Below are 25074 nucleotides of genomic sequence, written 5' to 3'. Positions count from 1 at the left end.
AGAGACCTCCATGAACCACAACAGCACATCAAATATCAGTGGAGGACATAAGGTATGGTACATTTATTTGTAGTCTCTCAGGCTACATTTATGCTGTCACAACTGGGACTGATTTTCAGCCTTTCTGAGAAGACAGAAGAGAAATTTGGGTGTTTGCCCTACTTAGAATTTCTAGAATTAACATCTATTTCCTAAGTGAAAGTAATTAGTCAGCAGTTAGAAATGCAGCTAATTTTTGCAGTTAATTTGATCTGTATTTGGCACAATCTTTTGTTCAGTCAATTAACACCTTGAGAATCAAACTAATTTTATTTTGATTATCTTCAGTTGTTGCAGCAGGCATATTCTAGGCCTGGAATAAATAATGCTTAGCTGATGATGAAAAAACCTGATACCTAGATTGTATAAGATCTGATATTTGACAGAAGACCTGTTTTGTCTTTTAGTGGTGATGGTATGGTCTTTGATTCAATATAAGAAGCAAAAAATAGTAGTAGTAGTATTTGATTTTTTGGTGGTGCCTCTTACACCAGAGTTAATGCAAAATGCTTACAGATCTCTCTTCAGTTACCAGCAATCTTCATCACGTATTTATACAAGAATAGAATATGACAAAAATTTTCAAATATGGGTATGTGGAGCAAGCATCTTATTTGCAAAGGTATCAGGCACTGACATTGGTTATTCAGCACATTTGAAAGTCAGTCTGCTGCTTTTAGGTAGCAGAGTACAAATGGTGAGAGACTAGCTATAGACACTCTACTTTGGCTTGACAGGCATGTGAGACTTCACAAAATAGATCAGACATCACATGTTCCCTGAGAACAGAGGGAGGCTGTCTTCTTTATTTTCAGAGGTGTTTTTTGCAGGGCTTTTCTTTTCATCAAGAATCTAGTTTAAGAAATTGTAAATGCTCACACATTTGTCCTAAATAAAATACACACATTTTCCTGACAGAAACACTTTCATCATCATAAAATTTGATCTTGAATGAAAAGGAGAGAGGAGACTAGAGGGGAAAAAAAAAACTGACCCCCAAATCCTAAAGCTTCCGCAGTTCTCTTTCCTCTACTAACTGGTGAATGTTTCCTCCTAAACCACTCTTTTTTTTCTAATTGCTTATTTGTCCAAGTAGGCTGACTTTCTTTTTCTTTAAATCCTTACTGATTATGTCACTATGGAAGCAGAAGGGAGATGTTCTCAAAAGTGCTATTTTACCTACAGAGCTATTGAGATGTTCTCACCTGGATGCATTGCCTTCATACATTGTTGGTAAACAGTACCATTCCCTAGTTCCTAAACTCTGCATGTGGAATAAGAGTTTTAGCCACAGATATTTTGCCTCTGCGGATCATTTTTGAGAAGGAATTAAAAAAACAGTGATTATGCTGGTAAGAGATGTTTCTCAAGCCACGTTAGAGAAAACTGGCCCAGCCTTTATTTGGTACGGTTGGGATTCTTGCTCTGATTTGCTCTTTGCTAGTTGGTGACTACTTTGGACCTAGTAATCTTTCTCAGACACCCAAATACCCCCGCAGTGTACAAGGGCCCACCTCCTCTCCCCACCTACCTAGGCAAGCACAAGAGTTCATTTTAAATCTTTTTTTTCCCCTGTGTTATTTTTAGAAGTGAAAAATAAAATATGAACTGACCCCATATCATACGATTGAGGAACTCTCCAAAGCTGTAGAAACAGACAATGATGGCAAGGCTACCAGCAAAAAAGGCTGCTAGTCCTACTGGGCTGAACAATGCAAAGAGAGGATATACCCACTCTCCCGTTACAGAGTAAATCCACAGGACCCTAGACAAGGAGAGAAATGACCTTTGGTTAGTACCATTCAGTTAGAAGAACCACTTCATGATTTCTAACTCCAGAAGGGCCAAGCTATCAAAATAATCTCAATACAGAGAAAAACAGTTCAGCTGTCAGTACCTCTCCTTGGCATTTGGACTATTTTCTATGAAGCACACTTGAATCACTGTTAAATTAGATGGATTTCACTGCAGGTTGAAATGTAAACAGTGCTCTATTGTCACCCTAGTGGCACAGACAATTATAGCAGTATAATAGCAGTAAAAAAAGCAAAATGCTCACAAATATGATTCTGTACTTGGCTATACAGAGTATAGTATCTCAGATCCAAAGGGTCTGTGTAGAAAAAAGTGCTTATTCTCACTGACTATCTGTATCCTCTCAGTGTTGACCAGTCCACACGCTGTTTTAGGAAGTGGAAAGACAGATTCAGGAGTTGAGCAGGTAAGGGAAACTCCCTTGCGACTTTTCCCTCAGTCTAAAAGCAGAAGGAGAGGAGGAACAATTTCCAGGTAGGTAGCAGAGATATAACTGACTGCTTTACCTTTTTGTTTCAGAACCATTTGCAAAGCATCATTTGTAAGAAGGAAAGAATAAAAGAGAACACAGTACTTATGCCTACTTTATAGGGCTTCTCTTGTACTTAGGCCCTCCCTTTCTCCCTTTTTCTTCTCTCAAACAAGTCTGGTAGCTGTCAGTTTCCTGACATTATTTTCATGGTTTACAATTCATAAGAATGACCAGCAGCAAATGCTTAGATTTAAGAATATAAAAATATTCTTTCCATATAAAATATAAAAACAAATATAGTCTAAGGAGTTGTTAAATGGGAAGATCCAGAACGGAGAGAGGAACATACTGGGGATATATGAGCTTTTTAAGTTTGTGGTTAATTTGAAATGAGAAGGTTGTGAACGGATAGTGCAGCGAAGGAAGAATCTTGGTTCATAGCAGAGGCAGAATATGGACACGTTACAAGAGAGCCATTAGTCTCTCAATTTAATTTGATTTGTTTTTTGTATTTTAGTTTTGCAAAGATATAGTGTACGATCTATAATAATTTATATTCCCTTACAAAGCTAGTTTGATCTTATCTCCAAAAGCACTTGTACTATTGTGATGATTAAGATTTATTTTATCCTGATCTTTACTGTTAAATTGATTTTACTACTGATATGGAAAAGGGCAAGCTCTTGTTACTTCCTTTTTAAGATTTAAAATGCTGGTTCTATTATTTGTATATCCTTCATTATTTTCAGTGTGATGACTCCAGGAGAAAGGCATTGCTTAATACAAACATGACATGCAGGATCCACCTTTGCAAGAGTTAACTAATGTTCCTAACAGTTCTTTTAACCCTGGTGTGCCATGATTGAAAATGACCTTTCCTTTTTGAATACTGCAGATATCCAAAGCTGTAGTGAAGTCTCACTCAGAGGTAGGTACTTGGTGCAAAAAGTCACCTACTGCTCCTCCTTGCAGCCAGGCTTCCTCCAAGAAGTCTGTTAGAATTGACTGAAAATGACCTGAGAAGGCAATATATTACTCAGCAGCTCATTCCAGATCCTCGTGTTGATTCTCACTCTACAATGAGAATTCAAGCCACAGTACTAACAGTATCTCCTGTGAAATTGCTAGGCATGAGGGGCTTTAGGTGAAAGCACGGCACATATGAGTACAGTAATTGCCTGGAGAGTGGTCTGATCTCAAGGACAGTAAAAGACAAATGCTGCCAGAATACAAGCAAAATGAAGCTAGCATTAAGTAAGTGAGTGAACCAGAACACAGAAAAGGAATTTAGGAAGCCATGGTTGTAATCGTATTAGGCTCTGGGCAGGATTAGGATAAATGGTTCCTAATTTGCTTATATAAAGTAGTAGCAAAGTTCATTGCTTCCAAAGACACTATTATGAGTTTCAAGTCACAAGAATGTTTTATCTGTGTGATTTATTTTCTATTCCAGATTTTCATTGGGTGGGACTGAGGTAGATAATGTTGGAGCGTATTCTAGCTGAGAGTAGGAACTGGTGGGTAAAATGAGAAGATTAAATTTCATGGTAGGTCCAGCTACTTTGCAGAAAGCTTTGCATGAGAACAATTTTTTTCTCTGTTTATCAGTCATTCTACATCTTCAGCTGTAGGGTCTAGATGCTTCCCATGTCCAGTACATCTCTGGGAAGAGTTTTATATCACAATGCATCCTGAAACTATATACATCCATTCCAGAGCTGAGGTTCAGCATAATGCTTGGTCAGGGTGGTTTGAAATGTTGACAGCTGCCTGTAGTTACACAGAGCTGGCTGTGCCTCCTGCGGTGGGACCCTGGCACTGGAGCCTGGATGCTATGAGCAGTAACAGATGCAAACCCAGTTCCAGTGGTCTGTCACACACAAAGGAGGTGGGTGGGCTGTGGACAGAGGGGAAGCCCAGTTAGATATAGTTTATTCTCTCAGAATCCCTATAAATGGAAAGTGGGATCAACAGTGGGAAAGTGGGATTTATTGGAGATAAATGATGGCATATCACTGGAAATGTACGGGTTTCTATCTATGCAGTTGGAGGTAATAGTGGTGCAGATGCCTCCTTAACACCCCAGTCCGTATGCACCTAGCTCTGAGCATCACTTTCTAAGTCAAGTTTCTAAATCCACTCAGACTTCCCTGCCAAATACTAAAATAAGTTTTACTCCTCTTCTGGGCCCATGACCCCCAGACCTCTGAGATTTGGTCTTTTTACGGTAAGCAAGACAGAAAGCAAAGTTGAATTTGGTGGTCCTGGTAGAAACGAGAGGGGAACGCTGTCCCAGTAGAAATAACTCAAAGTACCTCAGAGTTTATGACAACTCAGTTGTCTTTCTAAAGAGGACCTAGAATAGCAGGAGTTACCATGTGTGTATATTGTGTTTGAAGAAAGCTACTCTTCCTGTGTCTGGAAATAATTTTTATGAGTCTCGCCTAATGTTTAAGTAACTTATTCACCAAACCATCTATTTCTCCCATGTGTATGTGAGAGAACTTAATCTAAATACAGAGTTTGGCCTTGTTTTCCAAAGGAGATCACTTAAAGGAAATCCCATGTTTTAAACTACACAATTCTTACCAACTGATATAGACAAAAGAGGCAAATCCTAATAGGATCAGTCCCTTCTTCTTCGCTGGATAACGATGCGGTGTGGCAAAGATTTCCAGGAAAGCAAATGGCAATACAGCTGTGTGCTGAGGAGAAAAGAGAATCTGTCATAGACTGGCAGCAGTGCCTACCGTTCATTCGTTACTGTTCACAAAACTCAGGAACGTGCATGTGGGCAGAGGATTAGTTAACGGTACTGTGTGTAATGGCATACAAATACATGTACATCATTTTTCATAATGAAGAAGTATTCCTACAGTAACAAGCACTGACATTTTCTTGTTGGTATGCTGTATGTTACAGTACTGTATGGTACTGTAATAATGTTCATCTATAGAGTGATCTATACTACTTTATAGTAGGCGATCATTTATTTTTACAACTTATAAATGCAGTAAATTTTTGGTAATACCCACTATAGTACACAAGAGACTGTAAAGCCTACTGTTATGTGTATTTGAGGGTAAGGAAAGTCTTCTCCTTGAACTCAATCAGCAATTGCTGAAGTGTCTTCATGTTTTTTTTTCAGGTTACTATTAAGAAGTGAAGTAAAGAATCAGTTTTATTCTAATGGAAGCACAGTGCGTTGTGGTTCTCTTTGCAGACTGAAAAATGTTGTGGTTCATGTACAAAGAACTTGCTGAAGTTGGCCATAACACAGGACCAGGATGACAAAGGAACTTCAGAAAAGCTTAATGAAGGTAAGTAAAGAGATAGCTTGCTGGAGGAGCTGGAATTGGTTTAAATAGCTTCAGTTTCAAGGGCCTTTATGAATATAACTGTCTGAGCATAGAGAATTTTCAACATAGGACAGAGAGCTTGACCACCTAGTGGCATTAACTGTTTTGTGGCTGGGGAGCTGCGTCCAACAGGGAAGTTGGTCACCTTTTGCATGGGGGAGAAGGTGGGAGTGCAGCAGAGCTCCTCTGGGGGCTTGGACAATAAGTGGACGATGTGGGGCTCCTGGGATGCTGAGGCTTCATCATGTTGGGTGATTTGCAGCAAATTTAGAAAATAATTTCCCTGTTAAAATTTTGTAATTTTCTCTGGGCAAACAAACCATAGTTTTGAATTGCAATACCTAGGACAGAAGGCCTAACAGAAGGCCTAAACAGTGCTGGGGAACAACACAGCAAAAGTAGTCAATGAGGTGCAGCGGCAGCCAACTCTTGCAACAGTTGTAGCTGATTATTCAGTTAAATTGTTAATAATTAAGCAAATGGTTTCACAGTTAGACGGGGAGGGACAGGGCAGAAGAGAAAGAAGAATAGGTCTAAAAAAAGAAAAAAAACACCAAAGTGATTTTTTTGCTTTTTTTCCCCTAATGGTACAATCTATCAGACGTATGGTGTGAAGTTCTCTGATGTCTGAAAGAAGTGACTCCAATGGCTTCAGTGTATGTACATGTCTGAAGCTGTGCTGAATGTATGATAGGGTAGTATGGTGTTAAAGCTTTATGACTGTATATTTATATTATGACAGATGCCATAAATACACACAAAATTGTGTAAATGCCCGTTAACCTACATACAGCAGACATTAAAACATGCTTTATCTGTCTATGAGGTAGACATTCCTTTCTGTCTGCCACTGCCAAGTAACAGCTTACTGCAAACTGTATGTCCTCCCTCAGCCCCCCAGCATACCCTTAGGCATTGCTATTCATACCTAACAGTTCCGCTATCATAAAAAAGCTTTGGTCTTGGTTATCATTTTTCAGAAAATAGGGATGGAAAAGATATATTCGATGTTCCAGTTTCTCTCGCTTTTCGGCATTGAGATTTTTCTCTGTTTTATTTCATAAAGATATTCTTGAGCCCTATGGCCTTCCTGGTTGATAGTTGTATCAGTGCAAGTCATTCCTGGATTAATTTAACTAGCAAAAGGCCTTCAAAGTCTACAGTCTGTTTTTATATTATTCTCTGTAACTGTGTCTTTTACTCCTAAATCTGTGTGTTAGGCTGCTTTTAGCATGACATTAAAATGTTTATATTTTCTATAGATCATCAATATTTTGTCTTATAACAAAACCAAAATGCCCATGCAAGAGAGCAATGATAGAAAATTCTCACTTTATCCTCATTATAAGGCTTCAGCCATTCACAATGGATTTTTCCATTATGCAAAGTGGATATAAGTCCTGATTTTCATCTGACATCTAATGGCCTACAAAATTCCTTTGGGACATGTGAAATGGCCTTGCTACTCATTTAATTAAATTAAACACTTTTAGCAACTATAAGCTGGTTGTTCCATCTGTATTATTGCTCTACCAAGAGGAATTTACTAGGAGTGATCTGGTGAAATAATTATTTATTGGAGTGAACAGTGCTCAGGTGGGGTCATTTTATACTTACTTCTTTCGTTTGGGGCTTTTTCTCAGAATGTTAGCTGAATACAAGTTAGCTGTATGATGATACTTCAGAAAAAAAAGTATTTGGCATTCTGGAATGGTATTAACAGCAATGTTGCATGTAATGCCTGGGCAGGAACTACTGTGCTTTACTTGACGTTGATTAGGTTTTGGCTGGCATTCTTTGTCTGACTTAGGGTCCCCCATTTTGACAGGTGCAAATAATTTGGAGTGCATCCAGAAAAGAATGGTGCAAATGACAAGAAAATATGAACAGGAAAGCAGTCTACAGAGCAGAGCAGAAAGCACATCTGAAAGAACTGCTGCTTCTAGAGAAAAAAGAAAATTGAGAAAGGACAGATGTTTCCAAAGACTTGAGAGGCTGATACAACAACAGTTGTGATAGGTGAGCTGTTCTCCACATCCATCACAGTTAGAACCAAGAGTGAATGGCTCGATTTTCATCAAGAGAGATTTAACTTTATGCTAGGAAATACCTCCTAACTACAAGCAGAAAAGGAAGCATCTAGGGGAACTGCGAAGCCCTTGTGTAGGAGAGGCTGCACAAGTTAGGTGTCATTCTGCTGAGCGTCCTCTGGGCATAACTGACCCAGCCTTGGGGCAAGGAGATGGGCGCTCTCACTGTAGGTCCGTCTGACAAGGCAAGTGAACGCATTTAACAGCCCCTTGCCATTGAACTGGCAGCCCTACTCCTCCCTCCCCGCCAAGTGCCATTGCCATCACTCTTCTGACTTCCCAGTGAGACGATTCAATTTAGTAACCTGGCCAAAAAAAATGTATATATATATGTATATATATATTGAGGGAGGAATGCATCAGTTTTCTTCAGGTTTAGCCAGCGGAAGCAGCTCACCAAGGGCCATGCAAACCCCGAAGCCAGCACAAGTACATGCATGTAGAAGCAGAGGATGAAGGCATAGAAGAATGGGGACCCTTCTCTCCTGATGGGAGCAAGCTGTCGAGTCTTAAGACCACCAATGTCTCAACTAGCTTAGCCAACTCTCAATTCATTCATCTTCATGCTACTTTACGGTATATCGATCCCACAGGACAGGAGGAAAAGGAGAGTGAAGTAGAGCTGTGCACCTCATTTGCAATTTCTCGTTTGCCTCAGCAGAGTAAGAAGCCCTGCATTAGATGGCTGTTGGGGGCACCCTCACCAGCGCATTAACAACACGTAAAGAGCGATTTGCTGCTCTGCAGTGCAGCCGCAGAGACCTGTAAGCCAGGGATGGGAAGGGGGAGCCCACTGCTCTGACTCATACATCTGCCCTGATGATAAGTAAGAAATGTGTAGTGATTGCGAAAGGTAGTTGCGAGTTCTTCTTTTTATTCTGTGTTCATTTAGAAAATGCTGATTTGCTTGACTAGTCATTTTCTGGTGGGCTTCTCCAGTTATGGAGGAGTTTGAGAAAACATTCAGGATCTCACAAATCAAAAGGGGTTTAAAAGATACTGGAAAGTTACTGAAATTTTGGGTCTTTTTGAAAATAGCCAACAGTTTAGGGGAAGCAACAAGTTTAAATTCCTTCTCTGCGTGACTCACAAGGGTTTTTCCCACAAGGCTTCCCATCTCCCTGGAAGGGCGCATTCACCTCCAAGAGCAGTGAAAGCATTCAGGAGTGGGCTGTCTGCCTCTTTTTTTAATCAATATTTTTTTAAAGATCTTCAATTTATCCTAAGTACTGGTACATGATTTATGCAAATGTGTATTGTGTCTCCTGTACAAATAAGTGTACATTTCTAAGAATATCTTGCCATTATATTAACCCAATTTTATTTAGTAATATATAATTAGCTTTTTCCTAGTTAGAGAGAATCACTGTATATATAACTGGATATAATCTTTATAGGGCCATTTAAATTGTTGGTTTGCCATACAAATGACTTCCCAAGACAGCTTTTTACAGTGTCTCTTCACTGGCTTCATGCACCTCCAGAATGGAAACATATACTTTTTTTTTGTTTGTTTTAACATTGTTCTTCTGTAGATATAAAGCTTCAATTTTCCATCATCCTTTTCAACTCTACATGAAACTCAGCAACCAGTTACAGGTCCAATAAACATATGAGAAAGTCTTCCCTTGTATTTCTGTTATCTTAGAGCCTTCTGGTGAATTCACATATTTCTGTGAAGCCCTGTCACAGTTTCTAGTTTGTCCATTAACAGTAAATCACAGTGGAAATTCTATGGAATATTTGAGCATGTTTACCAGAAGAGGTAAGTTCTTCATAATACATATTTATACTGCAAATATCAGAGGAACGCATGGCTGGCTGCAGAATGCAAAGCATGTCCTTTGCCTATGACATGCAGTTAGCTTTCCAAATGAGTTTCCTCTCATAGCTGATAGAAGCTGACTTTGGCAGCATCATTAGTGATGGACCATATACCATGGTTAATCATACCCGCAGAAAGACTTTAAAGACTTCATTTTCTTCTGGAAAAATATGTATTTTCTCATTCTAGCTCTAGTTATATTTACCATAGGTCTCAATGAACCTGAGTTCATTAAAGGCACTTGAAACCCTATTTAGCTACACCTGTAAACTGGCATTTGTCTGAAGAGTGCAATAACTGTATGGGGCCAAAGTCAAATATGCAGGTTTGCCTCTTACTTTAAAGAAAACTCAATAATTAAGCTCAGATTGACACAGATAAAACACTGGCAAAAACTGCTAGAAACAGTGACTCATTTTTTATTTCAATTAACAGTTTCTAAGTTTCATGTATAAACAGTGAAACTGACAAAACTAATTATCACGGAGAGGGAAAAAAGTATGTCACTCCAAAGTAAGGAAAAATGGCTAAAACAATAGCTGTGTGTACTGGTCTGGCTGTCAATGAGCTGAATGAATGATAGCTCTCATGTTTTTTCTGTTAGTATGAAACCTATTAGTAGTTATTTTTCTGTTCTTTTAAATAGTAATGCATTTCTATGTCTAAATACTTCTTGTTGAGGAAAGCTTTTCCTTTACTAATTATATTAGGCCAGAATTATTTTAAATGGCAAGCTTTTTTTTTTATTTGTACAGGGCACTGAGCAGAAAAATGAAGGCTGTGGCACTCTTGAAATTATCAGAGACGTTTTGTTAACTCATTACATTTATAATCTGAATTCTGCTTCCAACTATTTGATTTAAAAATTCCCTGTGGCTCCTTTTGTCCGCTATGATGTTTAACTTGTGTTTGGCTTCTTTGCTTTTATCCTGACAAACTCTGGCAAATTTCAGTTAATTATAAAATTACAAAATTCTTTTGTTGCTCATGAACTTTGACATATGAATATAAGGAAAGCTTCTTAAGTTTATGAACTTTATCTGAAATACTGGCGTATTAACTAGTTTCCTACAGAGAAGAATGAGATTATAACATTTTCTTGTTTCTTTATTTTTTGTTTCCTACCTTATGTTGTATGTTGTTTTCTGGGATACAATTCAGGTTCATGAGTTAAACTAAGACAAACAGTCCTCTCTGAATATTTTTTCCACTGCTTGGTGAGACCACATAGTATTTTTACTTCCCATATACGTTATTTTGAGGAATCCATGTATTTATTCAGTATTATGCACTTGTTTTGCTCTTGAGGATATAAGTAAGAGCAAGTCTTCCAGAGCTAAGGAGACGGGGTTGGGTAGAATTTCTGCTCGGCCTCCGGCTCCAGCCTGTGCTCTGCTGCAAGCACATGAATAATCTCCCTAGAGCTGCTGAGATCACACGTAGGCTTAATGCGTGCATCTCGGTTTGACTCAGTTTGACCCTGCTTGACTCCAGAGTGAAGGAAATGATGCTATTATTGACCAGAGCTGTTTGTTTCTAATTTGTCTGTATTTACATACCCTCTGGGTCTGCTCTCCATTAATATGTGAGACTTTAACAGGGGATTTTCACAGTTACCACTGGCCAAACAGAACTTCACTCAGCACAGTCAGACACCGTCAAGTGCTTTTGAAAAAATGCCCGTCTTCGTTCAGACAAATTCCCCAAAGAGCTTTTGTGCTGAAAACCACTGGTAGATACTCATGTTTGTATCTTCTCCATCAGTATGTTACTGCAAACAAAAAGTAAAAACCCATTTCAGTGCTGTCTTATAAGACAAAAAAGCCAATGTTCATGTCTTGAAGCTTGAGGTGTTTACTCAGTTATTCAGTTCTTGGCTGGAAAATGTCCCATTGTCTCTAGAAATTTCCTTGAGTTGGATGCTTTTATAAACAATTACACTCTGTGTTATCTGAGCATAATAAAACTAAATGGCTTCCTGTCACCATAACCACTACTTAGTTTTATACTCCTCATAATTTTCTGGATCCCTGTACTCTCTCTCCTTTCTTGGCTTCCTCTTGGAACAAATTCCTTCTTTTGATTTATTTTACTATGATACTGTCTTCATTCAAATGCCTCCTTTAAAATTTCACTTTGTGATCTGTCCTTGTATATTTTTTCCTTCTTTCTTAACCATTTCTTTTCGGGGGTGGGAGAGGCTTAAGCATTATTGTTCGTTTTGTTGTTTTGTTTGTTTAAATGGTAAATTGCCTTGGTTAAGGTATTTAGTTAAACAAATATTTTTTTTCTCATATTACTTGTCTTTTATACTCTTAGCCATCAAAGTATGTTCAGGGAATCACAGATGAATAAAAAAAAATGTACAGGTAGAGCGGGAGAAACAAAGAGTTCTATTTCTTGAGCAGGTATGGTAACAAATTGGTCAGCAAAGTATTGCTCAAGTTTAACTTTAGCATCATTCTTCTCTGAACTTTCAGCTACCACCTGTTTCTGCCTTTTCCTCATCATTAACGTTCATCTGCTAAGCAATATTTTTTCTGTTTTCTGAGATAGGCAGTTACTTTGAGAACACTGTTGTGAAAATGGATGAAACATCATACTAATTGTATGATCAAAGGTAAAACAGCATCAGAGGTAACGTTTCCTGCATGCATGCATGTGTGTTTGCAAACAAATCCCTGGCTGAATATCTGAATGCTTATTAGCAAGTGTTTTGTATTAGTGTCAAAGCCAGAATTTTAATCACATTTCTCCCTGACATTAGATACATAGTTGAAGAAACTGATGTTGTACTGCAGCTGGAAGCTACCATGAGACTGAAATGACACCTCTCTTCACTGTGGAATATTTTTCTCCAGCTGCTCATTCATGGGGAGGGTTGTGGAGGCTGCACCTGTGCATCTGGGGTAGCAGAAGTCAGGGAGGATTCTCTGCCATAACATTTGTCTGTGAAACACATACTTTCTCCCTGAGGAAATGGGCTAATGTCAACAAAAATGGAAGCTTCAAAAAAATGTATGTAGTACTGGGAAAAGCTAACTATCTTTGCACTTAAATGTGTGGGGTGATTAATTTAATGTGCCATATCTCTCACACAGACATTCTTTCTCTTTGCCAAAAGCTGAATACAGTTGGAAGTCTGTAAGTGTCCGTAGTTGCCAGAGAGCTTAAAACTGAGATACTGTGAAATGCAAACAAATGGAAATGTTTATCTATCTCTTGTGTAAATATAAAAGAATTATTAAGCATTAAATACCAATTGCAAGAAGAATCGATTAAGATGGTCAGAGCTGAAACTGAAGGGGTTCTTGTGTACAAGCTTGGAGCATGACTCGAGATGGCGTGGGCTAAACGAGCAGCTTCTGCTGTACACGCAGATTTTGCAGCCACTAGGTGGGTTAGTGGTGAGGAGCTTCCTAAAGTAACTAGGGGAAGATATTATCCTTCACATAGATGCCCTCATGTACGGATAAGAGTGAGCTGTATTCATACAACTTATTTCTCTTTCCACAGGGGACACATTTCTGTCGATACAGTTGTGTCTGCGCTAGGGAAGGTAATGGTTATAGCTAGGTGGGTGTAATTAACACAGCTTGTAGATACCAAGGAGCTCTAAGATGAGAAAGGAGATGGCAAGTCTTGCTGGTATTCTTACTGTTAAGGCTTCGGTGGCTTGCTTCAGTCAAGGAAAAATATTCCTATACACCTAGGTTGTTTTTTGACTCTCCTGCATTTTCTTTATGAGGTTCAGGGCTGATTAGCTATGATTCATCGGGGTAAACTGAAAAGATGTGCAAAGAGGCTCAGGAGATGTAGGATCTGTTGTCCTCTTTGCCTGGTAAGTCATTTTTCTTCTGTGCCTCCATTTACCATCCCTCTGTTTGTTATTCTTAGTTATTTAGTTTACAAGATCTCCAGAACATGCATAGTTCATAACTATATGTCTATAAAGTGCCAAGGACAATAAACTCTTGATTTTTGTCAAGGCAAGAGGGTAAAAACCAGCTACAGAATAAGTTATGAAAAGAGACAGTTAAACCAAATGTAGCTGTAGCCTAAAAATAAAGAGAAATATGCTTGATACATTTTACAAGGATTGTGCTTTGCAGACTAAAAAATACAAACCTCCTTTACAAAAGGGCAGTTGTACCATTAATGTTTTTGTGAATGTATCTGGACAATGTTGATGTGTAACCTTTCTTTTGTTATAGATTAACGTTTTTGAATGATCTCTTCTGACCCATCATTGCCCCTTTTTGTTTAACATTCAGTTCTGTCAACCCCTTCGAAATGTAGTATTCCCCCATACTGCCATTAAATTGAATAATACATGCATATGATTCAATCCAAGCTGTCTCCAGCAGTTAGCAGCCTTCTGGACAGTATCCAGATGTTGCTTGAAAAGAGAAGACTGGGAAAGAAATAAACAATTTCACTTGGTGGATGGGCCAGTGCAGCTTTTATCTCGGCCATCTTCCAGTTAGAAAATCTTATTTAAGTAAAATAATTCTGTTTGAGACATAAGTAATTTTTTTTCATCTGCGGTTCTCAAGGCTTTGTATAAAGATGGTAAAACATAATTATTCAAGACAAGCAGAAGAGGAAACTGAGGCACAGCATTGGGTTTAACTCTGGAGAAAGACAAAGAGAGAAACATGAGTATTCTGGATTATATGGCTTCTTTAAATTATTAGCAAGATTTTTTTTCTGCATTAGCCAATCTTTCTGCAAAACAGAAAATGTTCCTGTTGAAACTGCAAAGACATGGCTAAAACGCAATGCTCTTGGTATGACTCTGGCCTCTCAGGTGGACAACGATGCTGTCATAGCATAAGAGCAGCGGATGGGCTATGGAATGAAAGGCTGGTTGGCTGTTGCAAGGAAGATGCTAAAGCTTCATTGTGAGCTCCAGAAGACTGGTATTCCCGAAGTGTTTTTATGTGGTTATTTTTTAGATTCACCCTTTAGTTACATAACAACATATGAGCATATACTTTTCCTATTTACAATGCTAAAATAGACCAAGTTAAGAAAAATACTCCTACTGCAAATGATTTGGCACTGACGTATACCGCTGATACACTGATGTCTTTTTCAGCCAAAGCCAACTAGATGCTGTACTCAGTCTGCTGTGAAATGTCTGTAATCTCAAAGCCATGAAGTATAGCAATGTGGAAGAAAGCAAAGCCCAAAGAGAGAGCGTCTGCTGGGCAATCAGCACTTGGAGATTAGTCCCTTCAAGTGTTGGTAGCTCTCTGGATCTTCACAGTGCTTCCAGTGGGTATTTTGGATTGAAAGAAAGAAATGCCTCAGCTGAGCTTGAAGACTTGAACACTGTTTGTCTAGAAATAAAGCTTTCTGCAATGGCCAAAGAGAGCTTCCTTCTAAAACACATTTAAAATTTTCTTTTCAAATATCTCTCATGGTATTTGTAGAAATTTTGCCATCAACCATAACTGGATGGAAAGTTTTGCTGCCCAACTCACCTATTTCCACAATTAAGAAGATGAAGTAATCCTATAAAACACTTCAGTGGGACTAAACTGAGCAGGTCCTCTTTTGGCTGGAGGGGTGTTGTCTTGGCTGCACAATGACCCTTATTTCAGAGCCGTGCAATGCAGCACACGTTTCACTTCAAAAAATTGGTGTATAGTTGATTTCTAAGATGCTCCGTTACTGGAATGCATCCCAAAGGATGTGGATTGTCAATAGCAGGCATCAGTCTACACTTGTGGCAGATGTCTTACACTCAGTAGTTACTGGAAGGAAAACTTCCCACCCAGGAACTGTCAAATGCAAGATGTCTGCAGTGTATTAAGAGCTATAGAAATAAAATACTAGGTTTTGATAGAGGTTTGTTTTATGTGAAGTTTCTCTCATCAAAATAATTTTGAGGAAGAATTGTTTTTCTTTTTTAACACCTGTTTTTGACACTTCTGAAATGGAAAAGCTTTTTGTTGTTGTCAAAATGACTCTGTTATGAAATGTAGATGTAGCTAGGGTGAGAAAGAAGTTATAATGAATACATTTCAGGAATTTCTGCAAATAGTTCTTCCACATAAAATAAAAATGTAACTTCTAGCACCTCTCAACCTAGCCGAGCCATAAACAAATGTAGAAATGGAAAGGGCAAATTCCCAGCTGTGCGCTGAGATTAAAACAGAAAGCAAAACCCATCTCCTCTCACCCCATCCCCTACCCTTCCCTTTCCCAGTATGTCTATTAACTGTGAAGATTTTAAACTTCGACCAGTCACTGGTACTGAATCCTGGACCTGAAACCACTATGGTATTGAGAACAAAAGCAATCATTTTTTTGGTGGATGATGCTTTTGAGAAAGAACTATGCCTGTTTGCATATGTTCAGAGGTTTGGAGTGCTGCTTCAGAGCCTTGGTAGAGATGGATTTGGGGGCAGAGAGCAAGTGATAAGGTCAAAAGTGCAAAATGGCTGCAGTTTGTCACTTGGATATCAGGAACGTAGCTATGCTTATGTATGTTTAGATTCCAGGCGCACATATCTGAATATGCATATGTAAAATCAAGTGGCTGTTCAAAACATTTAACAAATGTTTTGAGTTCGAAATCCTGAAGCCTCTTGCATTTATCTCCAAAATGCAACACCACTGTTGCAGTGGGTTGCAACATGTTGTGCTTAAGAAACTGAAGTCTGGAGAGAAATGAGGTTGAGACTTCTGTGTGATTATTTCATACTTGTTGGCTCCTCTGATTAAGTCTAGCACTGAACCTCTCCCTTCTCTCCCCCTGCTCATTAGCCGCATGAGGCCACCATGACCTTACAATCCACCCACGGTTTCCATGTTACTGTCAGCCTCCTTACATTTGACTGATGAGAAGTATGTGATTATTCAACACATCATAAAAACAGCCAGAGCAAATGAAGGAGAAATCTGGAAAGTATTTATAGAAATCTGTAAACAATCATTTCAATTCAGCTATTCAAAGCTATGCTCACATTAGCGTATTAGCTGTTGAGCTGTCACATGTTCTTTGGTTCTTTTACCTTTTTTAAAAATTAAGGAATGCTTTGCTGTACTCCTAGCCATTTTGTCTTTCATAGACTGATGTTTGCAGAAACAATTTATTTTTTGAGCTACAATAACTGACTAGGATTTTTTTTTATCTATGACTTCACATCATTTCGTTGACTTAAGAGGTTTGACAAGCAATGACTCACTGACATGCCTTGTGTGCTGAAAGGCTTTAGGCAACTTCAACCACTTGCCTCTGTTGTATACAGCTCAACATCAACTTCAGAGAAGTAGGAAGAAGGAGGTGAGAAAGAAGCAGCTGTGAAACTCTTTCAGAAAGCTACATAATGCAATGATGGGATGTGCATTGCAAAGCCGCTACTCTATGCAAGAGTCGGTGATGTTTCTTACTCACCATAGCATGATTTAACCACAGGGGGATGATTCCATCAAGGCTTCTGGGATAAACGAGCTCTCGATTGTAGCTATACAGTGCCCAAAAGGATACAGACACAAACTGGAAACAAAATAAATGAAAGAAAAACATAGTTGGTGGGATTTGGATAGTGCTTTCATTTCTGAGAAGGCAAAATTTCTCCTTCATGAAAAATGGTGAGATTGCCAGATAATTTCATATATTACATATGTTGCAACATCAAGAAAGGAATTTACAGTGAGATGCAGTGTTCTGTGCTGATACTGTGAGAAACCTTTCCTTTATAAACTGCTAACCGTGACGTTTTCTGTAGAATACTTGATTAACTCTAAACTTCACTTTTTTTACAGTTAGGATGTTTCGATGGTTCAGAACTTCTCATCCAGAGATCGGTTGTCAAGCCACAGCTCAATAACAACATAAAAACAGATCTTGGTAAGACAGTTCTTCTAAAACTTACCCTATCTTTAAAATTCATGAGCACAATTCCTCAACTGCAGGCACAGAAGCAAGCTGCGTTGTGGGCACCCATCGCTTCTGACAGAGGAGGATTTACAGTGGAAAAATTTAACTGGAGAAAATGAACCCTGGTGTCAGCTACTGGTATCTGGGAGCTTATTTGTACTTTCTTGGCCTCACTTTCTAGTTGAGTACATCTTGTGTCCGGGGTTAAAAATCAGGGGTTTGAGTTACTGGAAGCCTGTGCTTCTGTATTGTGTGCACTGTGAGTATGCCTGGGGGATATGACAACAGCCTTGTGAATACGCCTGTGCAGGGAAGATAAATAAGCCAATCCCACTGTCTCCATCACTGGCAGGACTTTTTTAATGAGCCAGCAGACTGAGCTGCTTGTGGACCAGATTTAAGCAGTGCTTCTCAGCCCTTTGAGACTGCAAGTTTCACTCACCACAGCAGTACCTATACATCTAAGTAACCCTCTGGTTCCCATTCAACTTGTAACATTGGAATAGTTCGATAAAAAGCGTTGTCTGTGTTGGAGTAGATGATCCGCAGCGAATCGGCTATGTCGGCTATGGCTATAACTAATGTGAATCTGTTTTTCTCCTATGCTTATTTAAAGCCATACTGGACTTGGAGAAGGGAATGTAAGATTTTGCTGCTCCTTAGGTACTGTCTCATATCCTGCTGGCCTGTGCTGCCCTTCAGAGAAATGCCATAAGTAGATAATGCCAAAGCTGTTTGGAACATAAGATTAACAGGGAGGTTACCCTTCACCCCTTGGGGTCAATCTGTGTGTATTCAGGGACAGCAACCCCAAAGTTTGTACGATAGGCTTTGCATTCAACTGTGAATGAGATTTGTATGTGGATCTGAGCACCATTTCTTCTTTTAAGTGGTCCAAATCCATTGTCAAATGGTAATAGAAAGCCTACTTGTTAGGTCTTACCTGTTTCATACATGTGCATGCTATGCTACATACACCTATGCATATATGTAAACTGATTATTTTTATGTACAGAGGTTACTTACTGTGGACACTGGGAAAGCCAGGACACTGAAAAGAAGGTCTCTGCTGGAAATTACGCACTTAACACATCGCAGTTTCTTAATTAGTCTCAACACATCAGCCAGGAAGGACACCCCATAGAAGACAGCCTGCAAAACCTAAAGTAATTACACCTAATGAGGGAAACTTATCCAGCTTTAATTAGCACATTGCTCAATGAACTCAGTTCTTGCTCCTCAGGGAGCTGTTTTGTTCATGAGCTGCAAGCCCACATGAGGGAAATAGCTTTGGGCTAAATCTTTTTTACTAACCAAAACTGATTAAATAAAGTAGTTTGGGAGATAACTTCAACAGGATCTCGTTTAATAGACTAAACAGAGATGTGTGGTGTGTTTCAGATGGGAGGGGTGGAAGGACATGTTGAAAGTTGGCTCCTTCACACTTTATATGTTAATTGTTATGTTCAATGTATCTGAGTAGAAACAGGAGAGAATAAAACTCAGAATATGCTAAGAAAGGTTTTCTGTAAAGCAATTGGTAGATAGCTTCTCCCATGGTTTAGCCAACATAGGGCTTTCTTTCTGGGGACTTGTGGTTCAATTGTTCTCAGTGTGGTACCGGCCAAGTAACCCAAAATGCTCCAACATGTTAATTAGGTGCAGAAGTTACCAAAACCAGAACCTGTTTTACAGAATTCAGAGAAATTTAGGAAATTATTTATTTTAAGTGCTTAGAAACAGAAATCCAGACCTTAGTAACTAGAACTGAGTAAGTTTAACTCTTTGATACTAATGAATTCTAGAGTGTTTTTTTTAATTTTAAATGTCATTCGCAAGTAATGAGGGTAGGGTTGTCTGGGGAGGGTGCTGGGAGGATTTGGTAAAGAATTAGGTAAGTGCACTGTGATACAAAACAATTCTGCAAATGGGGTATGCGTCTGTCAGAAAATTGTCATTTAAATCAGTATTGCCTTTCTGATAACTTCACTGTCTCTCCTAATGCTACACAACAAACCATGCTGAACCAAACGTGTCAGAAAGCAAGACAAAGCCTATCAGAAAAGTACTTCTCTTTCCCTGCTGCCTTGCATTCAGCACTGAGTCCAATTCAACTGTTAAATTATGGGATGTCCTCTTCTTTTTAAGACTAGGTTGTCCCAAAGAGATGCGATACGGGAAATTCAGCCTATTGCAAATACTCGACCAGCTAGCTCTGCTTAAATGGAAAGAGGCTGTGTTACAGCTTTCAGGATGAGATCTCTTTTGCCATGATCTTACTCTGAATCAGATATTTATTTAGAGCAAAGTGTGTGATGTCTGAAGTTGGGGCTGATTACTTCATCAGTTTCTGAAGGAGCCGAGAAGGGTGGTGCTGGGGAGGGAACAGAATTAGAGCAATACTTTTCCATCAGAAATTCCTCTATTATCAAAACATCTGAGGCAAGGAAAGGATTATAATTTCATTGTGCCCATCTTCAAACAAGGGCTTCCACAAGCTTTTTCAGAAAGGTTTAGGGACCAAGTCCTCTTGGGGAGCAAAATGGCTATAGATTGCCCGACTGAAGTATCCTTGCAGCTACTACAACTATCTGCATCCCTATCCTGGCTTCCAGACAAAAAAAAAGGACACACACAGTCCAGACGGTGGCCATAGTAGACTCCAGTCCAGTGCCCATCTGAATGACGGGTGGTGTGGCTCCCTCCCCACGCATGCCCATGAGGGTGCAGGTAAGGACGTGCTAACGCAGGCTAGGTGAAGCGCCCACGGTCACTCAGGCAGTATGTATCAGAGGTCACGCATCACCCAGTTCAGCTGCAAGGTCCATGTTTCCTCTGAAGAATATGAGGTGAGCTGAACAGCCACACTTTTACATAAAAATTAAGAAGTTTCATCAGAACTGACTTATGGTTTTTTTCGGTTTCAAGATACCCAAACCAGCTCTTTTAAAAGTGTTTTTCTTTCTCCACTATCACAATTGGTTTCTGTAATTCCAGGCATAATTTCAGTCACTGGAGGATTCAACCCTGCGAAGCAGGGGCCCAGTCGAGAAAAGTGCTTACTAGAGAACAGGGTGCTTGGAGCTGGGGATATGTTCAACCCAAGTATGTGTCCGAGTGCTTGACCTCACCAAACACCAAAACCTAGTCCTTGAAGGGCTAAGAAAAGCCTCGTAACAAACAGAAGCTGTTGTTACACCCTGAATAGCCAGCAGTAACTTTCTGTAAAAAGCATGAAAAACGGCTACATGAGGGTGGTGACAGTCAGTGACACATGGTGACTAATTGCCAATAAAGCAATTAGGGGAAGGCATGGTTCCCAGAGGATGGGGCTATTATTATCTTGTTCATGGTTGGACTTAAATTAATCATAGGGCAGGGATGGGCTTCTCCCTCCCCCCCCCTTTCAAAATTAACTAAAATAAACATTTCTGAAAAGAAACAGATAGTCCCAAAACAGCCACATTCCCAGTCTAGTAAATATTCTGTCATATGAAGGAAAGGACAATGTTATCTTCCATATGGAAAATACTTATCTGTATATGTAACCTGATCCATTCCTCTGATTGAGCATTAAAAAAAGAACAGTTCCTGAAGGAGTTCAAACTCAGTCTCACGTGTTTATTTTTGTGATGCTCATAGCTCTACCCTTGTCCCTTAGCGGGGACTCAAAGGGGTTTTCGTTAGTTTGTAATCAGCCTGCATTTTCAGGAGCAACGGGAGAATATAAAAATACTTTTCAAACAAGAAAACTGAACGTAGCTAGAATCATTCCTAGTATTTCAGTAATAGACTGTCTGGCAGGATGAACCACTGATAGACTTGAATCAGAGCTCCAGATCTGCTTTCTTCCAGATTCGAGTTTATTCCTACAAGAAAGGTGAATCCAATTCTCACAGCCCTTCTCTAATGGGAAAATGTTGACATAAAAAAAAAAAAAAGATATGAAAACATCAAATTATTCCAGATGTCCTGTGAATTTCTCAACCAGCAGTGCTGGTGCTCTCAAATATATCACAACAGCTCATAGAATATAAATCCACTGACTGTAAATAAAGAGGATCCCCTAAAGTATTCCCACAAGAATAGAAAGAGGACTGGAAGCATTCAGAAAAGTAATGATTAACCTAAAGAGGAGAATGTGGATTTGATTATCCTTTTTGGAGAGACTTTGCTTTTCTCTATAAACCCTGCAGAGTTACATGGTACTAGGTGCTTTAGAACTGCTTAATTTGGCCAGATAGATTTTCCAAACTAGGAATAACAGTGAAAAAGACAAACCTTCATTTTCATCTGCTGCTATGATCAAAGGGATATTTCTATTTAACTAATCTGACATAATTTATTTTCACATATAAGATCTAGTCATATGAGTATATCGAATTCTCAAACTCGTGTAAATAACTTAGGCTCCAAGCTTTGTCCTTAAGGGGGTATAAATCTAATATTCCAAGTAGGCTGTTAGACATAACAGTGAACATTTAGTATAGATACATATATATTCACACAACAACAGGCTGGAAAATATGTATAATACATACTGGGTCTATTTTGGAATAAATAAAAAACAGCTTTCAGGAGAACTGAAAACATTTCAATTATATGAGACAAAAGTGTAAGGAATAAAATGGGAGAGGAATGCAATTAATAGTTTTTAAATGTGCCATGTCTCATAATGCGATGATTTACCATGATTTATGGCAATGAGCAGATTTTTATGAGCTCAGATATTAGAGTCAATGAGTGATTCAGCTTGAACTGTTTTGTATAACAGACAAATGGATTCAAAACTGTTTTTATCTATAATTTCTACCTGTTCAATAATTGATGGGTGAACATCTCCCGAAACTAAATCTACTTTTTTTTTTTTTTTACAAAAGTAGTTCCTTTTTGAGTCTTGATTGCTATAATCATCAACTAGATAGCTGAATCTGAAGTAATATCAGAGCTGTAGTTCTCTTGGGAGAATCATGTGGTTAGCGAGGAACTGAAAGAGTTGCTAAAAGAGGATCATAGCTAGAAGAAATTCTTTCAGCAGAGCTAGGAGTCCAGCTGCATTTCCATCCCTGGAAAAATTTCACATTTCCCACTATTTTTCATTTCAAATCAGAGCAAGTGAGACACAGCAGTTTTCTGTAGAACGGAATTTCTTGCCTTTTCTAAAAAGCAATCAATTCCAAAGAGCTAAGAGGAGTTGGGGGGGGGGGGGGGACAGGGGGGAATTTCCAAGCGATTGAGCTGGCAAGTGCCAGAAGCCAGGCAATTGCAGTCTGGCAGGACATGGAGGAGCTGGACAAGCAGTCTCTCTGCCTGGCTCCGGGCAGTTTCGGAGGCGCAGGCCCAGCCCAGCGCAGTGCAGGAGTTCCTCCAAATCAGCATCTTCCAGCAGGAATTTTTGATCTGCTCTTCTTCCCCGGGACTATATTTCCTGGCATCCCTAAGCGTTTCCTGGGCCTACTTCCAGAAGTGCAGAAGTGTAACCCATTTGTTATTTGCAGATGTGCGTGCGGGAAGGGAGCTGCCTGAGCACTCCTCAGTTTGAAGGAGATATCAGGAAACATGGCTTTGCTGCTGTGAGCCTCAGCTGCGAATGCAGATGTTTCTCTCCTCCAACCCCTTTCCCTCTTCGGCAACCCTTTATTTAAAAAAAAAAAAAATCTCTGCAGAGAAAGGACTACAGGCCATGAAGGAGTAACTTTCCACTCCCTGCTCTGTCACCACCCTTTCTTTACAAGAGAAAGGCAATCTTGTCTTCAGCCCAAATCGTCTCCCTTGTTGGCTGAATAGAGTTCTATTTTAGAGTCAGGGCTGGATCAATAACTGGTTAAAAGATAGGAAACGAAGGCCTGGGTAAGCGAAGCAAGGGCCCCCACTCACTCAGATTTAATGAGACCTGGGCTGCTCTTCAGATTTATAAGTGAGCTAGAAAAGTAGGTGAACTGTGAGGTGATAAAGCTTCATAAATTTTTTTTTCTGTCAAAGGTCAATCTGACTGCAAAATTGCCAAAGAATCTCGGGATACTGAGTGCCTGAGAGATCAAATAGCAGGTGAAAATCGGTTTTGGTAAATGCAAAGTAATGCACTCCAGAAAAAACCAACTTCAATTATATGTTTCCAGTAATGAATTCTAAATTAACTTGTACCATTCAGGAAAGAAATTTTGGACTCACTGTAGATTAGCTCTCTAAATCCTCTAGTTTCTTGCTTATTGGTAATCAAAAAAGACAAATAGAGAGTTAAAAATTGTTACGAAGATATAAACAACAGACATAAACACCTTTAGGCCACTGTATAAATCCATGCTGTGCTCATAGCTTGACCACTGCAGGCTGTCCTACTTAACCCCTTCTCAAAACTAGAAAAACTATTGAGCAGGGCAACAGGATGCTTTAATGAGAGAAGTAGCCCTTTGTAAAGAGAGATGAAAAAGATGAGGACTTTCTGAAGGAAAGAATAACTAAGGGAAAAATATAGTAGAGGTCTCTAAAATAGTGAGTGCCCAAAAAAAAAAAAAAAAGCAAACAGAGAAAGGCAGCTAAATTATAACAGAAATAAAGGGGCATCCAGCTCAGAAAACAGGCTTACACCAACAAACTGAATTGCTTTCTCACAAAAGCAAAATGGAGTTGTGGAATTCATTGCCACAGGATCTGGAAGGTAACAAACATATAAATAGTTTAGTTTTTTCATTAGATAGACAACTTTGTAGCAGGAAGGCTTTGAAATAGGCATTAGCTACACTGGCCTGGATTTAACCTCTGGCTCAGGTTTGTATAGCCTTGTTAAGCCAAGCCGAGAGGTTAGAGCCATGGAAGGATCATTTCACGCTTACTCTCTGTCTTACATACTCTTGTCTTACATATCCTTTCCATGATCATCCACTGCTGGTCCCTGAAGGAAGGTGGATACTAATTTCAATGAGTCTTTCTGTTTCCCAAAAGACTTGACAAAGAAGGATCACTTTCTCCTCTTGACCTCATATTTTAGAGCTGTGTCATTACACTGGTGGGTTAGATCTCATTGTAGCTGTGCCTGGAGATGGGGGAATGAAGATGTCGTTTGCCTGAGGGTATGGTTGGTGCTTTAATAGGGCCAGCTTTATCCAAGAACCGAAAGAGAGGAACTGGGCGCACAGGCAGCAGCTTGTCTGGGCCCCGGCTGCTAGTACTGAGGTATGCTGACACACGTCCCAGAGCGAGGATCTGAATATCCTTAAGGCTGCTGAATCCTCACCATTTCATCATTGGTGCTTTAGTAAAATTAGTTTTAAAAAAAACAGCATAAAAGTCAAAACCTACTGAAAAGAAGCAACATATATATTTAATCCTGACTGCAGTGGTATATATGCCCTCCTTCTTCCCACTCCGACTGCCATGGGCTTGGTCCCTGAGGAGGACACTGTGGCTCCATGAAGCGTGGGGTGTTGTTAGGTCCTCATGTGGCTGTCACTGCTCTTCGCTCCTGTTTATAAATATTTCCAAAGTCCCTGGGAGTCTCCAAAGGCTCCACCTGGAGCTGGAGACCTGTTAGGTTAGGCTCTGCGCCGGTGGAGGTGAGACCAGGTTCTTCTCATTAGGCA

The 25074-nt window shown here is 39.5% G+C and overlaps 1 protein-coding gene across 4 annotated transcripts in view; it reads right to left on the bottom strand.

Moving 5' to 3' along the window:
* Positions 1–25074, bottom strand: part of ADTRP (androgen dependent TFPI regulating protein) — a 36195-nt gene that overhangs the window by 9513 nt on the left and 1608 nt on the right. For 2 of the 4 annotated variants that reach the window (XM_068931853.1, XM_009677971.2), the window contains exons 2-5: positions 18521–18655; positions 17009–17110; positions 4916–5031; positions 1653–1804 (exon numbers count right to left, since the gene is read on the bottom strand). In XM_068931853.1, the coding sequence (XP_068787954.1) occupies positions 1653–1804; positions 4916–5031; positions 17009–17110; positions 18521–18655 (505 nt within the window). The remainder of the gene's footprint in view (positions 1–1652; positions 1805–4915; positions 5032–17008; positions 17111–18520; positions 18656–25074) is intronic. The other 2 variants (XM_009677972.2, XM_009677973.2) reach the window with 2 other exon arrangements.

The sequence above is a fragment of the Struthio camelus genome, chromosome 2, assembly GCF_040807025.1.
Source record: "Struthio camelus isolate bStrCam1 chromosome 2, bStrCam1.hap1, whole genome shotgun sequence".
NCBI lineage: Eukaryota > Metazoa > Chordata > Aves > Struthioniformes > Struthionidae > Struthio > Struthio camelus.
The sequence above is the reverse complement of the archived record's forward strand: the minus strand, read 5'-3'. Positions and strand labels throughout refer to the sequence as shown.